The sequence below is a fragment of the Emydura macquarii genome, unplaced genomic scaffold (genome assembly GCF_026122565.2).
Source record: "Emydura macquarii macquarii isolate MOO-44397 ecotype Brisbane River unplaced genomic scaffold, CSIRO-AGI_Emac_v2 contig_2994, whole genome shotgun sequence".
Taxonomy (NCBI): Eukaryota; Metazoa; Chordata; order Testudines; family Chelidae; genus Emydura; species Emydura macquarii.
Window position 1 is genome coordinate 2,257,531 of NW_027133131.1, and position 19,806 is coordinate 2,277,336.

Sequence of the window (19,806 nt, forward strand, 5' to 3'; positions counted from 1 at the left end):
CACAGATCGGGTTTAAGCCTTTCCTTCCACCCCCCCTCTCCCCCCGGTCTCGCTGGCGGCGTCCACACAGGCACACAAAAGCACGCGCACACAGGGGCATTTCTGGAGCCTGGGGGCAGTTCCACGGGGGGCTTCCCCACCCCCAGTGACAATTATTTCCAAGGTTTTATCACAGCAAAAAAAAAAAAAAGAGATCATTAAATTAAAAAAACAAACCAAAGAGATACCGGCTCCCCCCTGGTCCCCCCCTGGCCCCCTTCGCCATCCATGAGCGAGCACTGCACGGTCTGTCCCTTCCGCTCCGTCTCCCCTCCGCTGCGGTTCCTGCCGGCCGGTCAGAACAACAGTCCGGAGACCGGGCCAGGCTTGGCCGCCGGTTCCGTCCCCGCCCCGAGGGCGCGGCGCGTCTGGGGGCGCTGCCCGGGCTCCTTTTATAGCGCCTGCGTTTTCAGCTCCAGGGGGTCCCCGGGGGGCTCCATCGGGGCCTGGCCTGCCGCGGCCGGCTGCCCTGTGAGGATGGCGAGCCGCTCGGCCAGGCCCCGCATGCGGGGGGCGAGGACGAAGTCGTAGAGGAGGCTGCCCAGCGTGGCCCCTATGATGGGGCCAACCCAGTACACCTACGGGAGGAGGCACAAGGAGTGGGGGGGTTAGACAGAGATATTCGGGGGGGGGGGGGGGATGTCCATCCCTGCCTGTCCCCCCTGCTTCGTTGCTGTCCCTTCATACAATCCACCCACCCCATGCTGGTACGAGAGCCTTTTCCCCTGCCCCAGTCACCCTGGATTTCTCTCTGCCCCCTTGATCTGCAGCCTCTGCCCTCTGGAGCAGACCCCCCAGATCTCCCCATCTCGCTTTGTCTCTGAAATTCATGGTAGCTTGGTGGGGGGGGGGTGTCTCGCCGCTTTAAAACGCAAATCAAGCTGGCATCGTGAGACCTAGACACAGTGGTGAGCAGTTCTGCGTCCACCCAGCAGGGGGCAGTGCAGCACACCCTCATGCAGCCACCTCTGGGGTGGGACATAGCAGCTGTTTATATAGGGATCATTCCACCCAGAACTGTAATGCAGCCACCTCTGGGGTAGGATATGGCAGCTGTTTATATATAGCAAAAACGAGAGACCTGTAGCACCTTAAAGACTAACAAATGTCTGCATGCATAAGCTTTCGTGGGCTGCAACCCACTTCGTTCCACCCAGCACTGAAATGCAGCCACCTCTGGGGTGGGACATGGCAACTGTTTGTACGGGAATCGTTCCACCCAGCACTGAAATGCAGCCACCTCTGGGGTGGGACATGGCAACTGTTTGATAGCTGCATCCCAGTCTAGGCCAGGGCACGAAGGAGGGTTGAACCCTCAGGGTGGGGCACTGAGGGAAGCAGAATGGAATTAACAGCAGCTGAATCAGGCCAGGACACCAGGGACCTTTGATGGCCAGGTGTGGACCCAAAATAGCCCCCTTCCAATATGGCTCCGGGGAGAAGCGCACCCCTCCCTGCTGCCCCTGGGGACGTCAGCCCTGCCCCCCCCCCCCCCCTTACCCAGTGGTTGGTGAAGTTGCGGGTGATGACTGCGGGGGCGAAGGAGCGTGCGGGGTTCATGCCAGCTCCCGTGTAGTAGATCTGCAAGAGAGGCAGCAGGAGGGTGAGGTTCCCAGGCGATCCCATCCCACGACGCTGGCTGGCCCCAGGCTGAGGGCTGGGGGGTGCAGGGGTTAGGGGGTCTTTGGGTGGTGTCTCCGGGCTCCCCACCCACCCACAGGAGAGGCGCTAGCCTAGCTCTCTGTAGCTACAGCCATTTCTAGCCCCTCCCTACCAGCCTCTGGGGTGAGAGTCTTGCACCCCAAAGACCCCCACTGCAAGGGGCGGGTCTGTAACCATAGAGACCCAGCATACCCCTGCCCAGCTGCTGGGGGGGGTGGAGGGAGGTTTAATGCAAATGAAACAAGGCGTGGTCGTGTATGCAGATTAAGGCGCTGCCTTATTTCCATAAAGCCTGGACCCCTCCAGTGTGGGGTTGGGGGGGGGGGGGTTTGGTCTGCAGCTACTGAGTGGGATGAGCCGGGGGCCCCACACAACCTGCCCCACGGCCTGCTGAAGCTCAGCCTGCTGGGCGGGTCCGGCTGGGCGGTGGGGCCCCACGGGCTGGCCGGGGAGCAGAACCCCAGGTCTGGGGCCGGGAAGGCCAGGTGCCACGTGCCGGAAGCTGGCGCCCGAGGCGTTACCCCGAAGAGGTGTCCCAGGGCGAGGGAGAAGCCGATGGCCAGCGACATGGAGCCCACGCGCCCGTTGTGGCGCTCGTCGTAGGTGGCGAAGATGCAGAGGATGAACTGCAGCGTCAGGAAGATCTCGACGGTGGTGGCCTGGGCCAGGGTCACGCCGGGGTGTATCTGCAGCGCAGGGGGGGGGGGGGACACACAGAGAGAGGGAGATTCCGATGGAGTCAGCAGCACCCGGCACCCCACATCCCAGCACTTGGGGGGCAGCCTCCCCAGTGTAACCCCTGCTTGCAGCTCTCCGTCCCCATCGAACGTCACCCCCCCGTAGCATCTGAACTCCACCCCCCTCCACTGGCAGTACAGCGTCCCTGTTCCCTTGCCCACCCCTGGCAGCTCTCCTGCAGCGCCCTGCACCCACCGTCCCAGTGTGGCAGGTGGGGGCCCAGACAGCGGACCAGGCTGACGCAGGGGTCTTAGCAGCCCCCCTCCCGCCGTGGCTCTGCGCCCCTGCACTCCCCAGACCGCAGCGGGGGCTGTTGAACGGACTCACCCTCCCTGGGTGTGAGACTCTGGCTGCCGAGGGTGCCTGCCACGGGGCTTGGGTTGGGAATATCAGACCCACGCCCTGGGTCCCCCCCTCCCAGCTGAGCTCACGGCGCCGGGAGGGGCAACTTGCTGTGCTCACCCCCAGTTCCCTGCAGTGACCCTGGGGGCCACCGTTTGCCCAGCCCGCGGGTGAGCAGAACCCAGTGTCTTGCAGAGGGTGCAGGCTGGGAGGGGAGATGTCACGCGTGGGAAACCCACCCGCTGGGGACACGGGTCCTGCAGGAGAACACAGGTCCCCGGGGCCCAGGCTGGCTCAGCCTTTAAATGGGCATTGGAGGGGAGGAAGGTTCCAGTGACAAATCCCCTTCACCAGTGTCACCATGCTGCACAGCCCGCGGGGCTCCCCAGAGCTGCCGCTCAGATCCAGCTGAGCTGAGGGGAATCTCCACTACCCATCCGCTGCACGGGGGCTAGGACACACTGCGGCGCAGTTCTGATTGCATCCAGCAGAGGGCAGCGAACACACACACAGGCGCACACTGGTCCATGAAGTCGGCTGGGCACCGGCCTCCCCCAGGCAGCCGCAACAGCCCGCCCAGCCCGCGCTCGCTCTCACTGAGCAAGCAGCTGTGGCTGGCGTCAGACACCGGGGACCCGTGAGCCGATCTCCGACCGCACGGGCCGGGAGCTGCATCAGAGCAGCAGGGATCGGCTGTTTCACCGGCTCTCTTGGGGGAGCTGCTGGAACCTGCAGGCAGGGCCGTGCGTTTGCCCGCAGAGCCAGCCCCTCGGCCGGGGGCCAGCAGGAGCCCGTGGGGAAAGAGGCCCCACGGCTGGGACGGGTCTCCCAAGCCCTCGCTCGCTGCCGTGAGCTCTGCTCCCTGCGCAGCCCTCAGGCCGTCCGGACGCCCCGGCACAGGCCCAGAACTCACCTGGCTGGGGTGATAAACCCGGGGTGCAAAACCAGCCTTGGGAGACCGCTCCCCTGTCCCTGGAGATCCCCCCCGCCACGTAGTGCGTCCCCCCCACCTCACCCTGCCCTGGCACCCCCAAATCACTCCCTGCCTTGGGATCCACCCTCAGCACTTGGCTCCCCTCCCGGAGCCCGGGATGGAACCCAGGAGTCCTGACGCTGTTCACTCCCACCCAGCCAGGCCCTTTCCCCATGGGGCTCTGAGGAGGGCGATGTGGAGGCGTTCCTCCAGCGTGGGGCCCACGACTCGGGGCGCAGCCAGCCCCGGGCGGGGGAAACCAACCATTTATTAATAGGGGCATCCCAAGGACCCCTCTGTGGGGTCCTTTCCCAGCCCGTCTCCTGGTCCTACCCCAACCCAGCCACCTGAAGCACCCAGCCCCCCCAGAGAGCAGCCCTCCCTGCCCCCTTGGGGTCACTGCACCCCACTCGGCTCCTGGGCCCCTACCAAGAGATGCGTCCCGGCGTCTCAGCCGACAAGGACCCCCCCCAGCCCTGTTTCCCCCCCCAGGTTACCATGTTGAGTGCCAGGTTGCCGCGGATGGCGGCCGGCGTGACCCCGTAGAGCACGGCCGCCCCGGCCACCCCGCCCAGCACCTGGGCCAGCATGTAGAAGACGGCGCGGAGCAGGGAGAGCTGGGCGCCCACCAGGAAGGCGAAGGTGACGGCCGGGTTGAGGTGGGCTCCGCTGACGTGGCCCAGCACCTGCACCAGGGTGGCCGCGGCCAGGCCGAAGGCCAGCGCCACCTGCAGCACGTTGAGGGGCCCGGCCCCCCAGCGCAGCGAGGACCCCAGCCCGAAGAAGACGTAGATCATGGTGGCGAAGAACTCGGCGAAGACGGCCCTCCAGAAGGAGGGGGAGCGCACCTCCCACATGGCGGGGGGCCGCGGGCTGGGCCGGGCGCCTGCAAACTCAGGACCGCTGCCCCCGCCGGCTCCGGCTCCTTTCGACGGGGGACGCCCGGCCGCTGGGGGGTTTATATGGGGCCCTCGGTCCAGCCCAGGAGGTGGGATTCGGGACCGGGACTTTTAACCGCTTCATTGCCTGCAGCGGGGATGGGCCGCGCTCGGCTGTAGAGAGGCTCCCCTGGCTGCCCGCCCTGGTGCCCAGAGGGAGGGGCGGGATCCAGCCCTTGTGGTGACGTCCCTGCTCTTTTGGGGACCCCCCCCCTCTGCTCCCCACCCCAGAAAGAGGCCTCCTGTCCCTCCGACCCGGCATTCAGCCACCCAAAGCAAGGGCATCGCTGAGGACATGGTTGGGCTGGGGGGGGTGATGGGGCTACCCCCTTTCCTATCCTGTGGGGGGATCAGGGGCTGCTCAGCCCTGGCGGGCAGGCCTAGGGGACTCAGCGAATGGGGTGTTATAGGCCCGAAACGCCCCCTGGGCTCTCTGAAGCAGCCGGGGCCGGCCCAGAGCCCGCCTGATATTTCTAGGGCGCCACCAGACCATGGGGGGCGGCTGTTGGCTATTGGTTTCTCTGATCTCCACCCCTGGGGAACCTGGGCCCTTCGGGGCACCGGCATGAGCCAGCCCTGGGGCCAGGTCCCGTCCTGGGCCGCGCTGGCTCCTCGCGGCCGCCTGGGAGAAACCCTGCTTTAAAACTGCGCCTCTTGGGGGGGGGGGGGGGGGGCGCCCTCCGGAGAGCGGCTGCTGGCATCATGGTGTGGGGCAGGCAAGCTGCCCCTCAAGTGCCCTCAGTTCCCCACCACAGCCCCTGCTATGCCAGACCGGGGCGCCCCCCCGGCTCTGCTGACGCCCCACAGCCCCCTGGTTACGCCTGTCCTCCCCCTCCGCACCCCCCATTCCTTCCCCTCCTGCGCTGGGCCAGCTGCCTGCCCCTCGTATTTCCTGCCCTCCGCGCACCCTGCGGCCCAATGCCAGGGCTGGGTGGCCCTTGCCCAGCGGTGCCAGTCCGGGGACACCGAATCAGCAGCTGGGGGGACCAAACTGAGAAGAATTTTTTTGTTTTCTCGGCCGTTTTGAAAACATTTCCTGGTCTGGGTGAGGAAACCCCGAGGGCCGCCCCTGCCCTGCCCACCCCACCCCATGCCCACCTGCCCCCCCCCCCCGAGGGGCTGCAGGATCAGGCCCTTGGCGTGCCCCTCCCACCCCCTGCTCTCCCCCGGCTGCGCCCCACGGGATTTTGTCTCTCTAGCACTTTGCAGCCCATTCAATGGGCCCAGTTGTTTGCCAGGAAGGTTTACTCAGCGCTGGCTTAACGGGAGCGAAGGGGGATTAGCTGCGGCCCTGCCATTGGGCGGGCAGGCGAGAATCTGCCAGGCCTGCAAGTGGCTGGGATAATGGGTTTGCTTTGCTCAGCACCGAGCGCCCTGCTGGGCCTGGGCCGTTGGAGCCGGGGGGGAGGGGGATGGGAAGCAACCCCCGACACGCGCAGGCCCGGCTTTGCTCTAGTTTGGGGTCTGACTTTCGAATTGGGGGGGGAGTGAAGCCTAGGGAGGGGAGGGGGCTAAACATCCTCTCAACAGCTTTACGCTCCCCTTCCCCCCACCGGGTCGTTCTCCCCGATTTACAGATGGGGAAACTGAGGCGTAAAGACTGGGCAAGGGACTTGCCCAAGGTCACACACAGCGAGTCTGTGGCAGAGTCAGGACCAGAACCCAGGCGTCCTGGCTCCCAGCCCCCATTGGCCCCTGCTCCGGTACCAGCTGACATCTAAGCTCAGTGTGAAGATGCCCAGCGGTGATGGCTGTTGTCATGTTTGCAGGTCTGGCTCCTCTTTGGCCTCTGGCCGTGCCCCCCCCCCCACAGTGATTGACCTCAGGTTCCCCCCCCCCCAGGACGGAACCCCTCGGTTCTCCCGCGCTCAAACCGGGCCCTGGGGCTACGGCACCTGGCCAACCGATCGTGCAGGCTCTGGCCCTGACGGGTCGCCCCTCGGGGGGCTGGGCCGGCACCATACAGCGACCAGGCAGCGGTTTCCCCCAAAGCCGGCTTTAATCGGAGCATCGGGAACAGCACGTGGAGGAAAAAGGGGTTTAAACCCACCGACGGGCCACGCCCACATCGCTCGGCCCTCGGGCTCTGCCGGCGGGCGCCTGCGTGTGCCAGCCTGGCTCCCCCGGACCCGCCGCCCCGTGTGAGTGTGCCCCGTCCTGACCCTGCCTTGGCCCCTTTGCCCTCCTGCATTCCTGGGCCTCTCCCTGTCCTGGCATCGGCTCTTGACCCCCAAAGGGTGGCTGAGACCCGATGTATCTCGGGCCACCCGCCCCCTCCTGCCTGCTTTCCCTGACAGCCCCTGTTACGCAGACCCGGCCGCTCTCTCCAGCACCGTCCTGGAGCCCAGGCCAGCGGCTCCAGTTCCCACTCTGCCTTCGCCTGCCAGCCTGGGGAGCCCCCTGCCCGCAGGGACCCGCTGCCCACGGGACGCGCCTGGATCTGGGCACAGCAGGTTGGGCCAGGCTCGCGGCAGCAGCTCCTGAGAGATGCTGCTGGCTTGTTCTGGGGCCAGTTGGGGGTAACCTCTTGGGGGCCGGACACGGGGCAGCCGGTGGCTGTGGGGTGGGGGAGAGGAGGGCGTCCAGACCTACGAGCGAGCCCAGCCTGGGAAGGGGGGGTCCAAGAAGGTGGAGGCCAGTTTGCCCTTGATCTCCTTGGCCGTGGGGCTGAACTAACTAGGTGCAGACGCAGAAACGCAGCACCCGGCCCTGGACCCAGCTGTCGTGGGGCAATCCAGTGCCCCACGGGGGGGGGGGCAATGGCCCAATCGCAGGGTCCTCAGCCAGCGCCGGGCCCAGCGCCCTGCAGTGAACCAGCTCCCGGCCGGCACCAGGGCTGCCCCCGACTCCCAGCGCCTGGGCCGTGAGCATGGACCGGGCCGTAGCTATCCTCACCCTGTTACCGTACCAGCTCGGACGGACTGTGCCTGGCACCCCCCAGGAGTCTGGGAGCAGCACCGCCCTTTTTGAGAGGGGGAAACTGAGGCACGGCAAGCAGGCAGTCGCACCCTGAGTGGCATGGCTGGGGATAGAACCCAGGAGTTCTGGGCTGCCCGTCCAAACGGGTTTCTCCGAACCCCGGGACTGAGCTTTGGGGGGGTTCTGATCCGACCTGGCCCTGCGGGATGCTGGGTGCAGCTGGCACCGGAGCAGGGGCAGCGCCCGGCCTGGGAGGGAGGGGGGGGGTCACTCAGGGGCACTAGCAGGTGGGGGTGGGGTGGGTTGGATCGTGCCAGTGGGGGGGTCACTAAAGCAGGCTGGCAGGTCCCTGGGGGGCAGGCCGCCTCGGCTCAGCGCTGCTCCCCCTTTGGGGGCGGCTTGGCGCGGGCGGCGCCCTGGGGGGCGGTGGAGAGGGAGGAGCGGGACATGCTGGCCGTCTCCACCATGTCGATGTCCCGGCAGGTCAGGCAGGCCACCAGCTTCTCCCGGGAGGCGCTGGAGGCGAAGAGGAACTCGTAGGAGAGGCCAGCCAGCACCGCCCCCAGCGCGGGGCCGATCCAGTACACCTGGGGGGGAGCAGGGGGTCAGACAGGGCCCAGCGAGATCAATACACCTGGGGGGGCAGACGGGGCTCAGCGAGGGGCCGATCCAGTACCCCTGGGGGGCAGCACATGGTCTCAGGCTGGCCCCCCCCCATCCCACACCAGGATGCTGTGCCCCAGGCCACGACCCCAACGTACGTGGGTTTTGCCAGCTGGGCCGGACCCCCCCACCGCACCCAGCCCCCCGCCCGGCTCCGCGCACCCCAGCCTGCCTCACCCAGTGCTGGTCCCAGATGCCCGTCAGGACGGCCGGGCCCAGCGACCTGGCTGGGTTCATGCTGCCCCCGGAGAAGGTCCCCTGCAGAGAGAGCAATTGTGGGGGGGGGGCGTGAAGGAATATTGCATGGGCCACGCTGGGAGGGGATGGGCCCCCAGGCACAAAGGGCCGAGGGCTGCTCACCGGGGGGTCGGCCCCACAGATCCTGGGTGGGGTGGGAGCTCAGCCCTGCAGAGCCATGCCGGGGAGAGGGGGAGCCCCACGGAGCCTGGGGTGTCGGCCCCAGGTTGTCTTCGTTTGGGGAGGGTCCAGTCCCCCGGGACCCCGCCAGCCCAGCCTTGCCTCCCCTCTGGGTGGGAGGGGGGCGTCCCGTCCACGGCAGGGGCCCGGCGCGGGGCGGGGGCTCCTCTTACCGCAGCCAGCGCTCCGGCTGTCACGGAGAAGCCGATGGCCAGGTTGCCCGGCTCGCCCGCCCCCCGGCGCCGCTGGTCCTCCACGGCGAAGATGGTGAAGGTCAGCTGGAAGGTGGAGAAGGCCTCCATGGCCATGGCCTGCCCGGCGTTCCCCTCGCGGCTCACCTGTGCCCGGGGGACAAGACATGGCGCCGGCCCGGTGCTCAGGCCACGTGGGCTGCAGGGAGAACCGGGGGGGGTCTGTGCCCCCTGGACCAGCCCCGTGGTGGAGGCTGGGGCTAGACCCCGCCGGCTGGCAGGAGCTGGGGGCAGTGTGGGGCGTTCACACCGGTGGGGGGGAGGGGGCGTCAGGGGCTGCGTTGGTTTCCCCGTGACCCAGCAGCAGGAGTCGGAGGCGCTCCCCACTGGGCTGGGGGGACAGTAAAAAGGGGTCAGGGGTGGGATCCAGTCAAGGCGGGATTCCTCCTTCCTAGGGCTCGGGAAGGTGGGAGCCTGGCAGGGTGGCACGCCCCACAGGGCCGGGGGCGGCACTTCCATGGGGGGGGAGCCCGTGGAGGGGCAGCGCTGCCCGTGGGGCACTTCTGCCCTTGCACCAGGAGCTGGGGCTGCGTCCCGTTCAGCACGCAGGGCTGGCGGGCTGGCCTGGGACTGGTTCCCCAGCCCCCAACGCCCACGGGCCCCCGACAGCCGCCAGGGAGCCTGGGGGGGGGGGGGGGGCGGCCGGAGCAGGCTCGGGGGCTCGGACACTCACCCTGGTGACGAGGTGGCTGGCGGCCGGGGCGGGCAGTGCCAGGGAGACGGCGGCGGAGGCCAGGATGGCTCCCAGGCACTGGGCCAGCAGGTAGGCGGCTCCGCGCAGGGCATCCAGCTTGCGGGTGCAGAGGAAGGCCAGGGTGAGGGCTGGGTTGGCGTGGGCCCCGCTGACCTCGCCGAAGCAGTGAGCCAGCCCCACGGCCGCCATCCCGGCCACCAGGGCCGGCTGCAGCGCCGGGGGGGCAGTCAGGCGCCCGGGGCCCCCGGGGCAGGAGGCACCCAGCACCAGCCAGACGAAGATGAGGGTGCCGGCCGCCTCCGCCAGCCAGGGGCGCCAGAACCGCCAGCTCCGCAGCTCCTGGGGAAGGGGGGGGGGACACAGTCAGCAACCAGGTGGGGGGGGGGAACCATGGCAACAGACATGGGGGGGACTGGAACCGTGGCAACGGGCGGGAGGGTGACCAGACAGTAAGTGTGAAAAATCAGGACGGAGGTGGGGGGGTAACAGGCGCCTCTATAAGACAAACCCCCCAATACAGGGACTGTCCCTATAAAATCAGGACATCTGGTCACCCTAACGGGCGGGGGGCAGCTAAGGGGGGCAGCACAATCAGCAGATCATACATCTGCCCCCCCCCACATACACCAGGCACCCCCGGCATGGACACGCTTCACCAAACCTTGGTCCCTCCGCGGGGCCCAGGGCAGATGGGGGTCGCCGGCGGGGGGAGCCCCTGCTCTTAGTGGAGTTGGGGAGGGGCTGGTCTCACGCACTGAATGCCCCGGTGGGGGGGGGGGTTGGATGCTGGACACCCCCCCACCCTCGAAACTCCCTATCGTGGTGTGAATGGAGCAGGAGCTGAGACTAGAGAGAGCTGGGTCAGGGGGAAGTGGATGGACGGACGGATGGACGGACAGAGAGAAAGACAGAAGATCCAGAGCCTGTCCCTGGCTGGATGTAGATATGGACGGATGGTCAGACGGACATGGGTGGGTGGAGCCGGATGGATGGATGCCAGCGGAGAGATGGACACACGGACAGATGCCAGTGGGTGGGTGGATGAGGATGGGTGGATGTGGATGGACACACATGGATGGATGGATGGACAGATGGATGGATACGGATGGACGGACGGATACCAATGGGTGGGCGGATATGGCTGGACAGACGTGGGTGGGTGGACGGACGTATGGATGAGGATGGATGGATGGCCGGACAGATAAGGACGGATGCAATGGGTGGGCAGATATGGCTGGATGGACAGACGCGGGCGGGTGGATATGGACAGACAGATGGGCAGGCAGCTCCGGGACGGGCCCGCCCAACTTCCCAGCTGCCCCGTAGCCAGGGGCCTGCCCAGCTGGCTGCGGGGGCTGCGGGCGAGGTGGGCAACCCTTACCTCGCCGATGGCCATGCTGTCCGGCTGCCTCCCGGGGGCTCTGCTCTGCTCTGGGAGCCGCCGGGTGCTGCGTCCTCTCCCTCCAGGGATCCTCAGAGCCCCCCCTCCCCGCCCGGCGAGGCTCCTCTTAAAGGTACAGCAGCTGCGGGCGCTGGGCAAGGGGCCAGAGGGGCATCGGGGCAGAGCTCAGAGGGTGCCCGCCGGCAACGTGTTTCCCGGCTCCTGGGAACTCCCCAGTCTCTTTAACTGAACCCACAGCAGCCAGCCCCCTGCTCCCCCCCCCCCCACGCCACTCCCTTGCCCCACTGTGCCCCCCGGCACTGCCTCTGCCCCACAGCCCCCTGCAACGCCAGGCGTGGGCCCCGGCACCTCCAGCTCTGCGGATGCTCCTCACTCCTGACCCGCAGCACCCTCCTCCCAGCTATCCCAGAATTTGGCTTCTCCTGAGCAGAAACGGCCAGAGTTTCTTTATGGGGGGGCTGTGTGTGTGTGTGGGGGGGGGACCAAGAGTCTCCTGTAGCTGCGGGTAAAGCCAGGCCTGCTCCCAGTGCCCGCAGAGCAGTTCCTAGGTACCGCGGGCAGCCTGTGCTCTGGGCGAAGGGCTCCGGGGCCGGGGCTGACACTTCGCAGACAGGGGGGCTGCCCACGGAAAACCCCAGGAGCCCCGAGGACGTCGCTGGGATCAGCTAGCGTCCGACTCGCCAGAGTCAGCGGGAGCTGGGGCTGCAGAATTAGGAGCAGTGAAGGGGGGGTCAGAGGAGGAGCAGCCCCCCCCCTTGGGTCTGGAATAGGCAAGACAGGGAGGGTCCCGGCAGGTTTGGGGTCTGGGATGGGCAGGGCTTGGAGGACCCAGAATTAACCTAACTCTCAACCTGAAGGGGGGGGGGGAATTGGTGACTCAGGCACCTGGAGAGGCAGTGGTGCCATGGCAACGGGCCCCCGTTTAACTTCAAACAGGAGCCAAAGGCTCTTCTGATGGAGGTTGTCAGGACGACCGAGGGCCGTTGTTCGGGGCTGGGATTCTCTGTCCTACCAGAGATGAAAGGCGCGAGGAGGGGGGGGCAGAGCCGGGGCACAAGGGAGGGCGAGGGTGCAAACAAGCATGCAAGGGCTCGAGGGAGGTGAGCGTGCCAGTGGCCGTGCAAGGGCATGAGGGGCGAGCACACTAATGGGTGTGCGAGGGGTGAGCGTGCACATGTGCACGCAAGGGGTGAGCAGGCACGTGAGCGTGCGAGGGCAGGAGGGAGGCAGCGTGTGTCTGTGGGACGGCCGCTGAAGCGAGTCTGCCAAGCGGGAGGGGGAGGCAGGGGGATAGGCGTGTGCACAGGTGCGTGTGAACCTCTGGGCCAGCGAGCGTGTGCAGGCCAGGGGCCGTGTGGGTGGAATCAGGCGTGCAAGGAGCCCCTTCCCCCGGAGGCCTGGCCCTCAAAGCCACCAGACCCGTCCCTGGAGAATTCCCCTCCCCCAGCAGAGTCTCTCCCGCCCCCCAAGTCTCCAGCTGGAGTCAGCGCGGCTTTAGTGCCGAAGCGCCTGGCTCAGCAAAAGCTGGGGGTGCGGCGGCCCCGGGCTGACCCCGGCCGGGGCCGCGCGCTGCCTTTATTCTGCCGGCCATTCTCTGCCCAGCGCGTGCTGACCTGCTGCAGAGCCAGAACAATCAGTGGCCTGAATAGCTGAAACAAAGACCCCCCGCCCCCCATCTCCCCCGTGCAGCTGGGACTCCAGCCCCCCTCAACGCACCCGCGCCGGGCGGCCCCGTCAAACGCCAGCCCAGAGAGCCCAGCTCTGCCCACCGCTGCTGCTGCGCTCGCTGTGCCAGCTCCCTGCCCGACCCGGCCCCACGTGGGCACCTGTCGTTGGCCTTTCCACCCTCCATCCGTCCCCATCACCATCCATCTCTTCCCCGCTCACCTCTGGGAGGGGCGCGGTGCCCCCTGCCTCTGCCCCAGAGCGGGGATGAAAGAGACACAGCCCATATCCTCAACCCCACCCACACGCCCAGGATACCCCCCAGCCATACTCTGTGTGCACCTCCCCTGTGCCCACCAGATCTATGCACCATTGGCCGGATGTTCAAAGAGCTCAGCCCAACAGCCCCCGAACAGCTCTTCCACTCAGCGAGCCATGGAGACACCCCCCAGTGAGGACCAGGGAGAAGCCCCCTCCCCGCTTTGCACGAGTGGGTGCTGCTGGGTAACGCGGTTTTTTGAAAATCTGCCCCCATCACGCCTCTGTCCAGCACCCACTGGGGGTGACAGATGCCCCTCCTTGGCCAACCTGGATCCAGGCACCCCACGGTTTTTCCATCCTCTCGTAACTGAAAGACGTGGGGCCTGTGAAAACACTGATCGTTCTTCCATAGCCCTGTGCTCCACGCCTGATTCTCCAGGGCCCTGCACCTTCTTGGGCAGCCGTGTAGACCTGCGTTCATTCTCGCTCACGCAAAGAAAGGGAGCATTTGTGAAAGCTGGTGGGACGATTCCCCACGACTGGAATGTTAAAATCACCGGCTACAGTCTGTGTAGGAAGGACAGAGGGAGTCAGAGGTGTTGTGGGTGGGAGGAGAATCTAGGTGAAAGACCCCGCTTCCCGAATGCAGGTGGATCAATGTGCTAACTAACAATGCCAGGCAGAGGTGCTGGCAGGGTTGGGAACAGATCACCACATCCAACCAGAGACAAGAGCCAGATCATGGCGTCAAACCAGAGACCAAGCCCCTGTCTGTAAGGAAGTATTGTCAGCCACAAATGTTCAAAAATCGTGAGTCGGGCTCAGCAAAATCAGGAGAAGTACGAAGGCTGAAATCGTCACGTAGCCACTTGACGGCAGGAGCTGGGGCTTTAAGGAAAACGATAATTGTCATGAGAGTTGGCAACACCCGTAATGTGTGGAAGGAACAATAGCATTGTTCTGGGGGACTCTGATTTGCTGGAGATTTCCTGCCCTGAATTAGCATTTCTAAAAGTTACAGATGTTGCAAATCTAGAGAGGGTGCAGAAAAGAGCCACAAAAAAGATCTAAGGTGCTCCCTGCCTGTCACCACTCAGAACTGTTCAGTGGCGAGGAAAGACTACAGGACTGGAAACAAAGCCTGCCAGAGAGAGATTTAAGGAGCAAACTCTTGTTTCACTGGTCAGAGAGACAGGTTACAGCCTACAGGCTCCTGCACCAGACATGTAGTGGGGAAAAGGAAAACAGCTGCAAGCTGAAACTGGAGCAGTTCAAATTGGGATGAAGGCACATTTTGTTTTTTAGCAAGGAAGGCGATTCATTCTCCATTTCCTGGTCTTCAGATCAAGGCTGGCTGCCTTTCCGGAAGACGCTGTCGCCCAGAGGTTTTCAACCTTTTTTCATTTATGGACCCCTAAACAATTTCAAAGGGAGGTGCAGACCCCTTTAGAAATGTTCTATATATTCCGCCAGGGGTCTGCAGACCACTGCATTAGCCAACCCCAACAAGGGGAACAAGGTGAAATCTCTGGCCTGTGTCTTGCAGCGGGGTCAGACTGGAGGATCTAACGCTCCCGTCTGACCTTAAACTCTGTGCATGGAGCGTACAGTGCTGGCATTCAGACTGGGCAGCATTTCATGACCACTTTGCACTGGTATAAATGGCTGTACAAGGTCCGGGACAGTGGAGCCTCAGGCCTGAAATGCAGAGCATCTGCCGCTCCCAGCACAGGGCATGAAGGTGAAACGCTACTTGGTACTGAGATTCCACAGCCGGGTGGTGGGGGGAGAGCAGCAGGACTCTGGCTCCCCTCCCCGGTTTTTGCTGTGTCACTGTCCACATGGATGAAAAGCAGCAGCCCAGGGGTGCTTGGTGCTAACTAACGCTGCCCCCAGGCAGCAGCAGCCATTCTACCCAGCATGGCTGCCATCCAGTGGCAGAATTACTGAACTATCGAGCACCCCTGGAAGGCCATGCCCAGAGTGGCCCACCCGGGCACGATCTGACTGAGAAGGGATGGCTGGCTGCAGCTTAAACACAACCACTGGTCCTGCTGTGTGACCAGGGGAAGTCACTTCCCTGCCCTGTATCTCAGTTTCCCCTCCCAGCTTTTGACATACAGTTTGAGGCCAGGCATGACGGACTGCTTTTCAGCACAGATGCATTCAGGGCCCAGCACAATGGGATTCTATTCTGCTCAGGATCTCAGCCAGCCCTCCTCTGATATGCTGGTGAGGAGGGTTGTATAAATTCCTGAATATACTTAGGATTAGACCGAGTAGTTGCTGGGTTGAGAGGAAGCATGGGCCAGTGGTTAGGGCATTGGCCTGGGACATGGGAGACCAGGCTCAGTCTTTCTGTGCCTCAGTTTCCCCCTCGGTCTGATGGTGGTAACAATCCCCCCTTGCATCCCAGGAGTGCCAGGAGGATAAATATGTACAAGACTGTAAAGTGCTCAGATCCCAGGGTGATGGGGCCAGGTAAGTACTTTGGCCAGAGAGATTCCTGTTGGGACAGGGACTGTCCCTCCCTGTGTCCGAGCAGCACCTGGCGCAGCCAAGGCAGAGGGTGCTGCTGCCAGACATCAGGATGAAGCGGCTCTCGGCAGCACAGGCTGGTGACGCTGGCGGCTGCTGCTCGACGGGGACGTTCCCGCTGCTGCGAACCCCCCCGGAAGAGCAATGACAGCACACGGCCCTTCTCCTGCCTGGGGATCAATGGGCAAATCTCTGTGCCCGGCCCCTGCCTGCCCCGGGGGCAGGGAGCTGGGCCTCAGCCCATCCTGCAGCTGGGCACCAAAGAGAGAAGGGTCACAGAGAAGGGGCGGTGGGGAAGCCATTGGACTAGAACCCAGGAGCCCAGACCTCCAGTACCCCCTTACCCGAGGCCCCCCCTCCCGAGTGGGGAGGGAACCCAGGAGTCCTGCCTTCCCCCAGCTAGGAGAGAACCCAGGCGTCCTGCCCCCAGACCAGTCACAAGGCCCTACCCAACCTCCTTCCCTTGCCCCGCCCTTTTATCAGTGGGGGTCAAAGGTCACGCCTCGGCCCCGCCTCCCCGGCCTCAGCGGAAGCTAGGCCCGTCCAAGATGGCGGCGCCCAGCCCGGCTGCATCCGCCGGCAAAGGGGTGACCTGTGCCACGTGACCGGCGATTCCAAGATGGCGGCGCCCAGCCCGGCTGCATCCGCCGGCAAAGGGGGGACCCGTGCCACGTGACCGGCGATTCCAAGATGGCGGCGCCCATGCTGCGCGCTCTCCGGCGGCCGGGCTGGGGGCTGCGCGGGGCCGGGCGGGTCTGTGCGAGCGGCCCCCCCCGCAGAGGTAGGGCCCCGCCCCCGCAGCTGTTGGGCGCTGTCCCTCCCCGCCCCGTGAAGGGCCCGCGGGGGCTGGGATTCCTGCGACCTCCCCCCCACAGCTGGCCCTGTGATGGGGGAGGGGCTGAGACTCTCCTGGCCCTGCCCCCTGAACTGGCGGGGGGGGAGGGGGGGCCTCTGCTTGGCCTGGCCCTGCCCCCTTGTGCTAGCCTGGGCTGGGGGCGGGCACTTGGCGGGCACTGCCCCCTGGGTTGGGGCGGGCATGACATCACTTCCTGAACACTGACCTGCACTGTCCTTGCACGTCCCGTCACTCCCCTCCCCCCCCCGCTGGCCCTGGGCCTGCTTTGGCCCGCCTCATCCCCCGGGCCTGGGATTGGGACCCGACCCCCCCCCTTTAAACTGGGCTGCCTTTGACAATCTTTGTGCCACCTTGTCAAGCGATTTCCCAGCCCCTGGTGCGCGGCTCCTTCCCCCCCCCAGCCCATGAGACTCGCAGCCTGACCTATCCCCCACTTCCCGGCCAGCTCGCTGTCCTCCCCGAGACTTGGCTCCCACCCTGGAGAAGATCAGCGCAGGGCTGGCTGCTTTTAAAGGGACGCCGAGCCCAGCCCCGTGTTTCCCGTCGGAGGCCGCCTGTGAATTGCTGTGGTTTGCACTGCACCGACGCCTGGCAGGGTGCAGGGATTCTGTCCGCAGGGGTCCCAGATCAGGAGACTTTAGAAACCGGGCATCTGGCTCCTTTGATTTGCCTCCTGCTTTAGGATTCACGCGCTCATGTTTTCCCCTGGCCCCCCCCTCGTGACAGCTACAGACTCGCTCTTGCGGTTCTTGATGGGCAGCTGAGGCGCTGCTGCAAATCTGCTGACTCTGGGAGTGGAGGCATTTAGCAACATTCGGGGGGGTTGGTTGACTCGTGATGAAATTGCAAGAGTTGGCGATGCTGCCCTTGCAACGCCCCTGGGAGAGAGGGAACTGCTATTAACCTCGTTCCACCAGTGGGGCAGAAGAGAGATTTTCAAAAGACTGGGAGCTCAGAACAGGGTCTCTCGGCACCGCACAGATCCAGTGACTAACACACAGGGGCCCTGATCTCAGGTGCTGCTGTGACCCTAAAAACGTCAGGTCTTAGCAAAACAGAAAAGGACCCTTAGGAATAATTATGTGTCCCTTTAAACCAACAATCTAGCTGTCCCAGCCCAACCCTTTACAGTGAATTGTCTTGATCCCGGTCACCTCTGATTGCAAGAATTTGCTGGCTTAGTGGATTATTTCTGGGAGCCATTAGTAAAGCTCTCTCTTGAAGCGCCTCCTTGGTTTTTTTCCCTCCCCCCCAGACATCAGCTTCAAGCTAGATGAGCGGACGGCTCACAGCAGCCTGGATCTCTTCAAAAAAGACACCGGCGTCATTTACCGCATGCTGGGGATCGACCCCACCAAAATCCCCCAGAACCCCGAGCGATTCCGGGAATGGGCGGTGGTGCTGGGCGACGCTGCCATGTCCAGCGGTCAGCACTACTGGGAAGTGACGGTCAGACGCTCGCAGCACTTCCGTATCGGCGTGGCTGACGTGCACATCTCCAGGGAAGGGTGCGTTGGGGTGGACGACCAGTCCTGGGTGTTTGCGTACACCCACCGCCGGTGGCACGCCATGGTGGCCAATGAAACCACCCCCATCAGCAACATCGGCAACCCCGAGCGTGTGGGGCTGCTGCTGGACTGCGAGGGCAGGAAACTCAGCCTGGTGGACGTGGGCAAACAGGTGTTAATCCATACCCTGGCCACGGAGTTCCAAGGGCCCGTGGTGCCCGCGTTTGCCCTCTGGGACGGGGAGCTGCTAACTCATTCTGGGCTTGATGTGCCCAAGAACCTCACGGACAGCTAACAGTCAACACGAGGGCCTGCTGTGTCTGGACAGGTTCTCCCATAGAGAGACCCTTCAACGATGCTTCAGCATGAGGCAGAGAAAGGGATTTGGTCCGTGCTCTCCCCCTTGGGAAGGAGCAGCCCCCTCTCCTCCACCTCTTCCTTCTCTGCCCCAGCTGGGACCCTCTCCAGCTCTTCGGCTCGGCTAAAGCAGGGTCCTCGGGCCAAGCTTCTGCTTGCTAAGTTGGTGGCTTGGCCCTGGAGCCGAGGAGCCCCCTCTGGCCCTGGGGATCAGCCTGTCCTAGGCTCCTTTTCCCTTCTCCATCTCAGCTGGTGCTCTGGAGCTTTGTGGCCACCTGCCGCGCCTGTGCCAAATGCCCTGCCGGTCCCTGCGCCCCTCCTCACCCAGCGCCGCAGGTGGCAGATTTGGATTTGAACGATGGAGGGAGAGAAGCGTCACTGCTGGGAGAGGAGGGGCAGACAGTCGAGCACAGCAGCTCTGCCAGCATCCTTTGAGTGCGCAGCGGCTGCACCGGAAACCAGCCTGAAATCTAGATCCCAGTCGCCTCCTGTGTCGATAGACGAGGCCGTTATGCTTCCATTTCCACCAGTGCTTTATTAATAGGCAGCACGAGAACCGACTCCTCTTCCTTCCACAGTATCACAGCGTCCCCCCCGCCACAAACTTACGGTCGCTTTCCCTCTCCCCCCCCCCCCCCCCCCCCCCCCCCCCCGCTGCCTAGACCCAATCCGCATTTCACGCTGCAGCCTCGAGGGATGGGCGGGCAGATGCCTCCTGGCACAGCAGACCGGTAGCGCTGCCACGTGCTGCGTTGGCTGTTCCTAGGTGCAAGGAAGAAACCCCGGGAAGGAGCGATAAGTTTGGACAGCTTATTGTGTTGTGTTGGTAGCTTTTCTCCCAGCCATGGTTTGTCTGGCTTAGCCAGGGGGAGGGGAAAGAGTGCTACCCTTCCTCCCCCTCCCCCAGCCCCATTAAGGACTTTGCCTCTGCCCCTTCCCAATCTCTCAGGGGTAGGTCCAGTCCCCCAGCGGCCACGCTGTCGCCCAGTCAAGAGATGCAAGGTGCTCCAGTGTGTCCAGCTGTGCTCACACCAACCCAGCCCTGGTCGCAGTGCTCTGCTGACTGTGTGTATTGGCGGCCGGGCAGGTCTCCCCTCCTGCCCTGTAATAAACCAGAGAATCCTCGGTGCGTGCCCTCTGTCTGCGCCGGTGCCGCTCTGATGATGCGACCTGCTGCGAGGGAGCCGGGAAGGGAAACTCGTGCAGTGGGCGGAGGGGGGGATTCCTAGATTCCGTAGCCAAGGGGGCCAGGGGTCTCCTCTCCTCTGACCTGGATAGCACAGGCCAGAGAGCAGCCCCCCAGAAACTCCCTTGGCACTAGAGCCAATCTTGGTATGAAACGTCAGGCTCGGGATACGCAGCCGGTCCCTGTTCCTCACCTGAGCGCCCCACGTGGCAGCGGGTGCCCGGAGCAGAGCTCTCCGAGGCTCGGGTTCTGGGGCCGGGCTCCCTGCAGAAGGGACTCTGGGCCGGTTGGAAATGTCTCTCAGCAGAGGGTCTCCCAGACACTGTTAGGAGTCCCCCCTCGCTCTGTTCCCTCCAGGGTCTCTCGGACAGATCCTCCACCCGTGTCGCCCCGGGGG

At 64.7% G+C, this 19,806-nt stretch overlaps 3 protein-coding genes across 3 annotated transcripts; 1 reads left to right on the forward strand and 2 right to left on the reverse strand.

Moving 5' to 3' along the window:
• Positions 1–154: 154 nt before the first annotated feature.
• On the reverse strand, positions 155–4,611 carry MIP (major intrinsic protein of lens fiber). Its single transcript, XM_067529959.1, has 4 exons — positions 4,252–4,611; positions 2,223–2,387; positions 1,540–1,620; positions 155–617 (listed from the first exon to the last, which is right to left on the reverse strand). The coding sequence occupies exons 1-4, from the start codon at positions 4,609–4,611 to the stop codon at positions 432–434; spliced, it is 792 nt and encodes a 263-aa protein (XP_067386060.1). The 3' UTR covers positions 155–431.
• Positions 4,612–7,982: 3,371 nt separating this feature from the next.
• Positions 7,983–11,032, reverse strand: LOC137140884 (aquaporin AQPAe.a-like). Its single transcript, XM_067529571.1, has 5 exons — positions 11,018–11,032; positions 9,616–9,975; positions 8,865–9,029; positions 8,452–8,532; positions 7,983–8,198 (listed from the first exon to the last, which is right to left on the reverse strand). Exons 1-5 carry the CDS (start codon positions 11,030–11,032, stop codon positions 7,983–7,985), a joined length of 837 nt encoding a protein of 278 aa, XP_067385672.1.
• Positions 11,033–16,180: 5,148 nt separating this feature from the next.
• Positions 16,181–18,270, forward strand: SPRYD4 (SPRY domain containing 4). Its single transcript, XM_067529489.1, has 2 exons — positions 16,181–16,283; positions 17,614–18,270. The coding sequence occupies exons 1-2, from the start codon at positions 16,193–16,195 to the stop codon at positions 18,159–18,161; spliced, it is 639 nt and encodes a 212-aa protein (XP_067385590.1). The 5' UTR covers positions 16,181–16,192; the 3' UTR covers positions 18,162–18,270.
• The last annotated feature ends 1,536 nt before the right edge of the window (positions 18,271–19,806 follow it).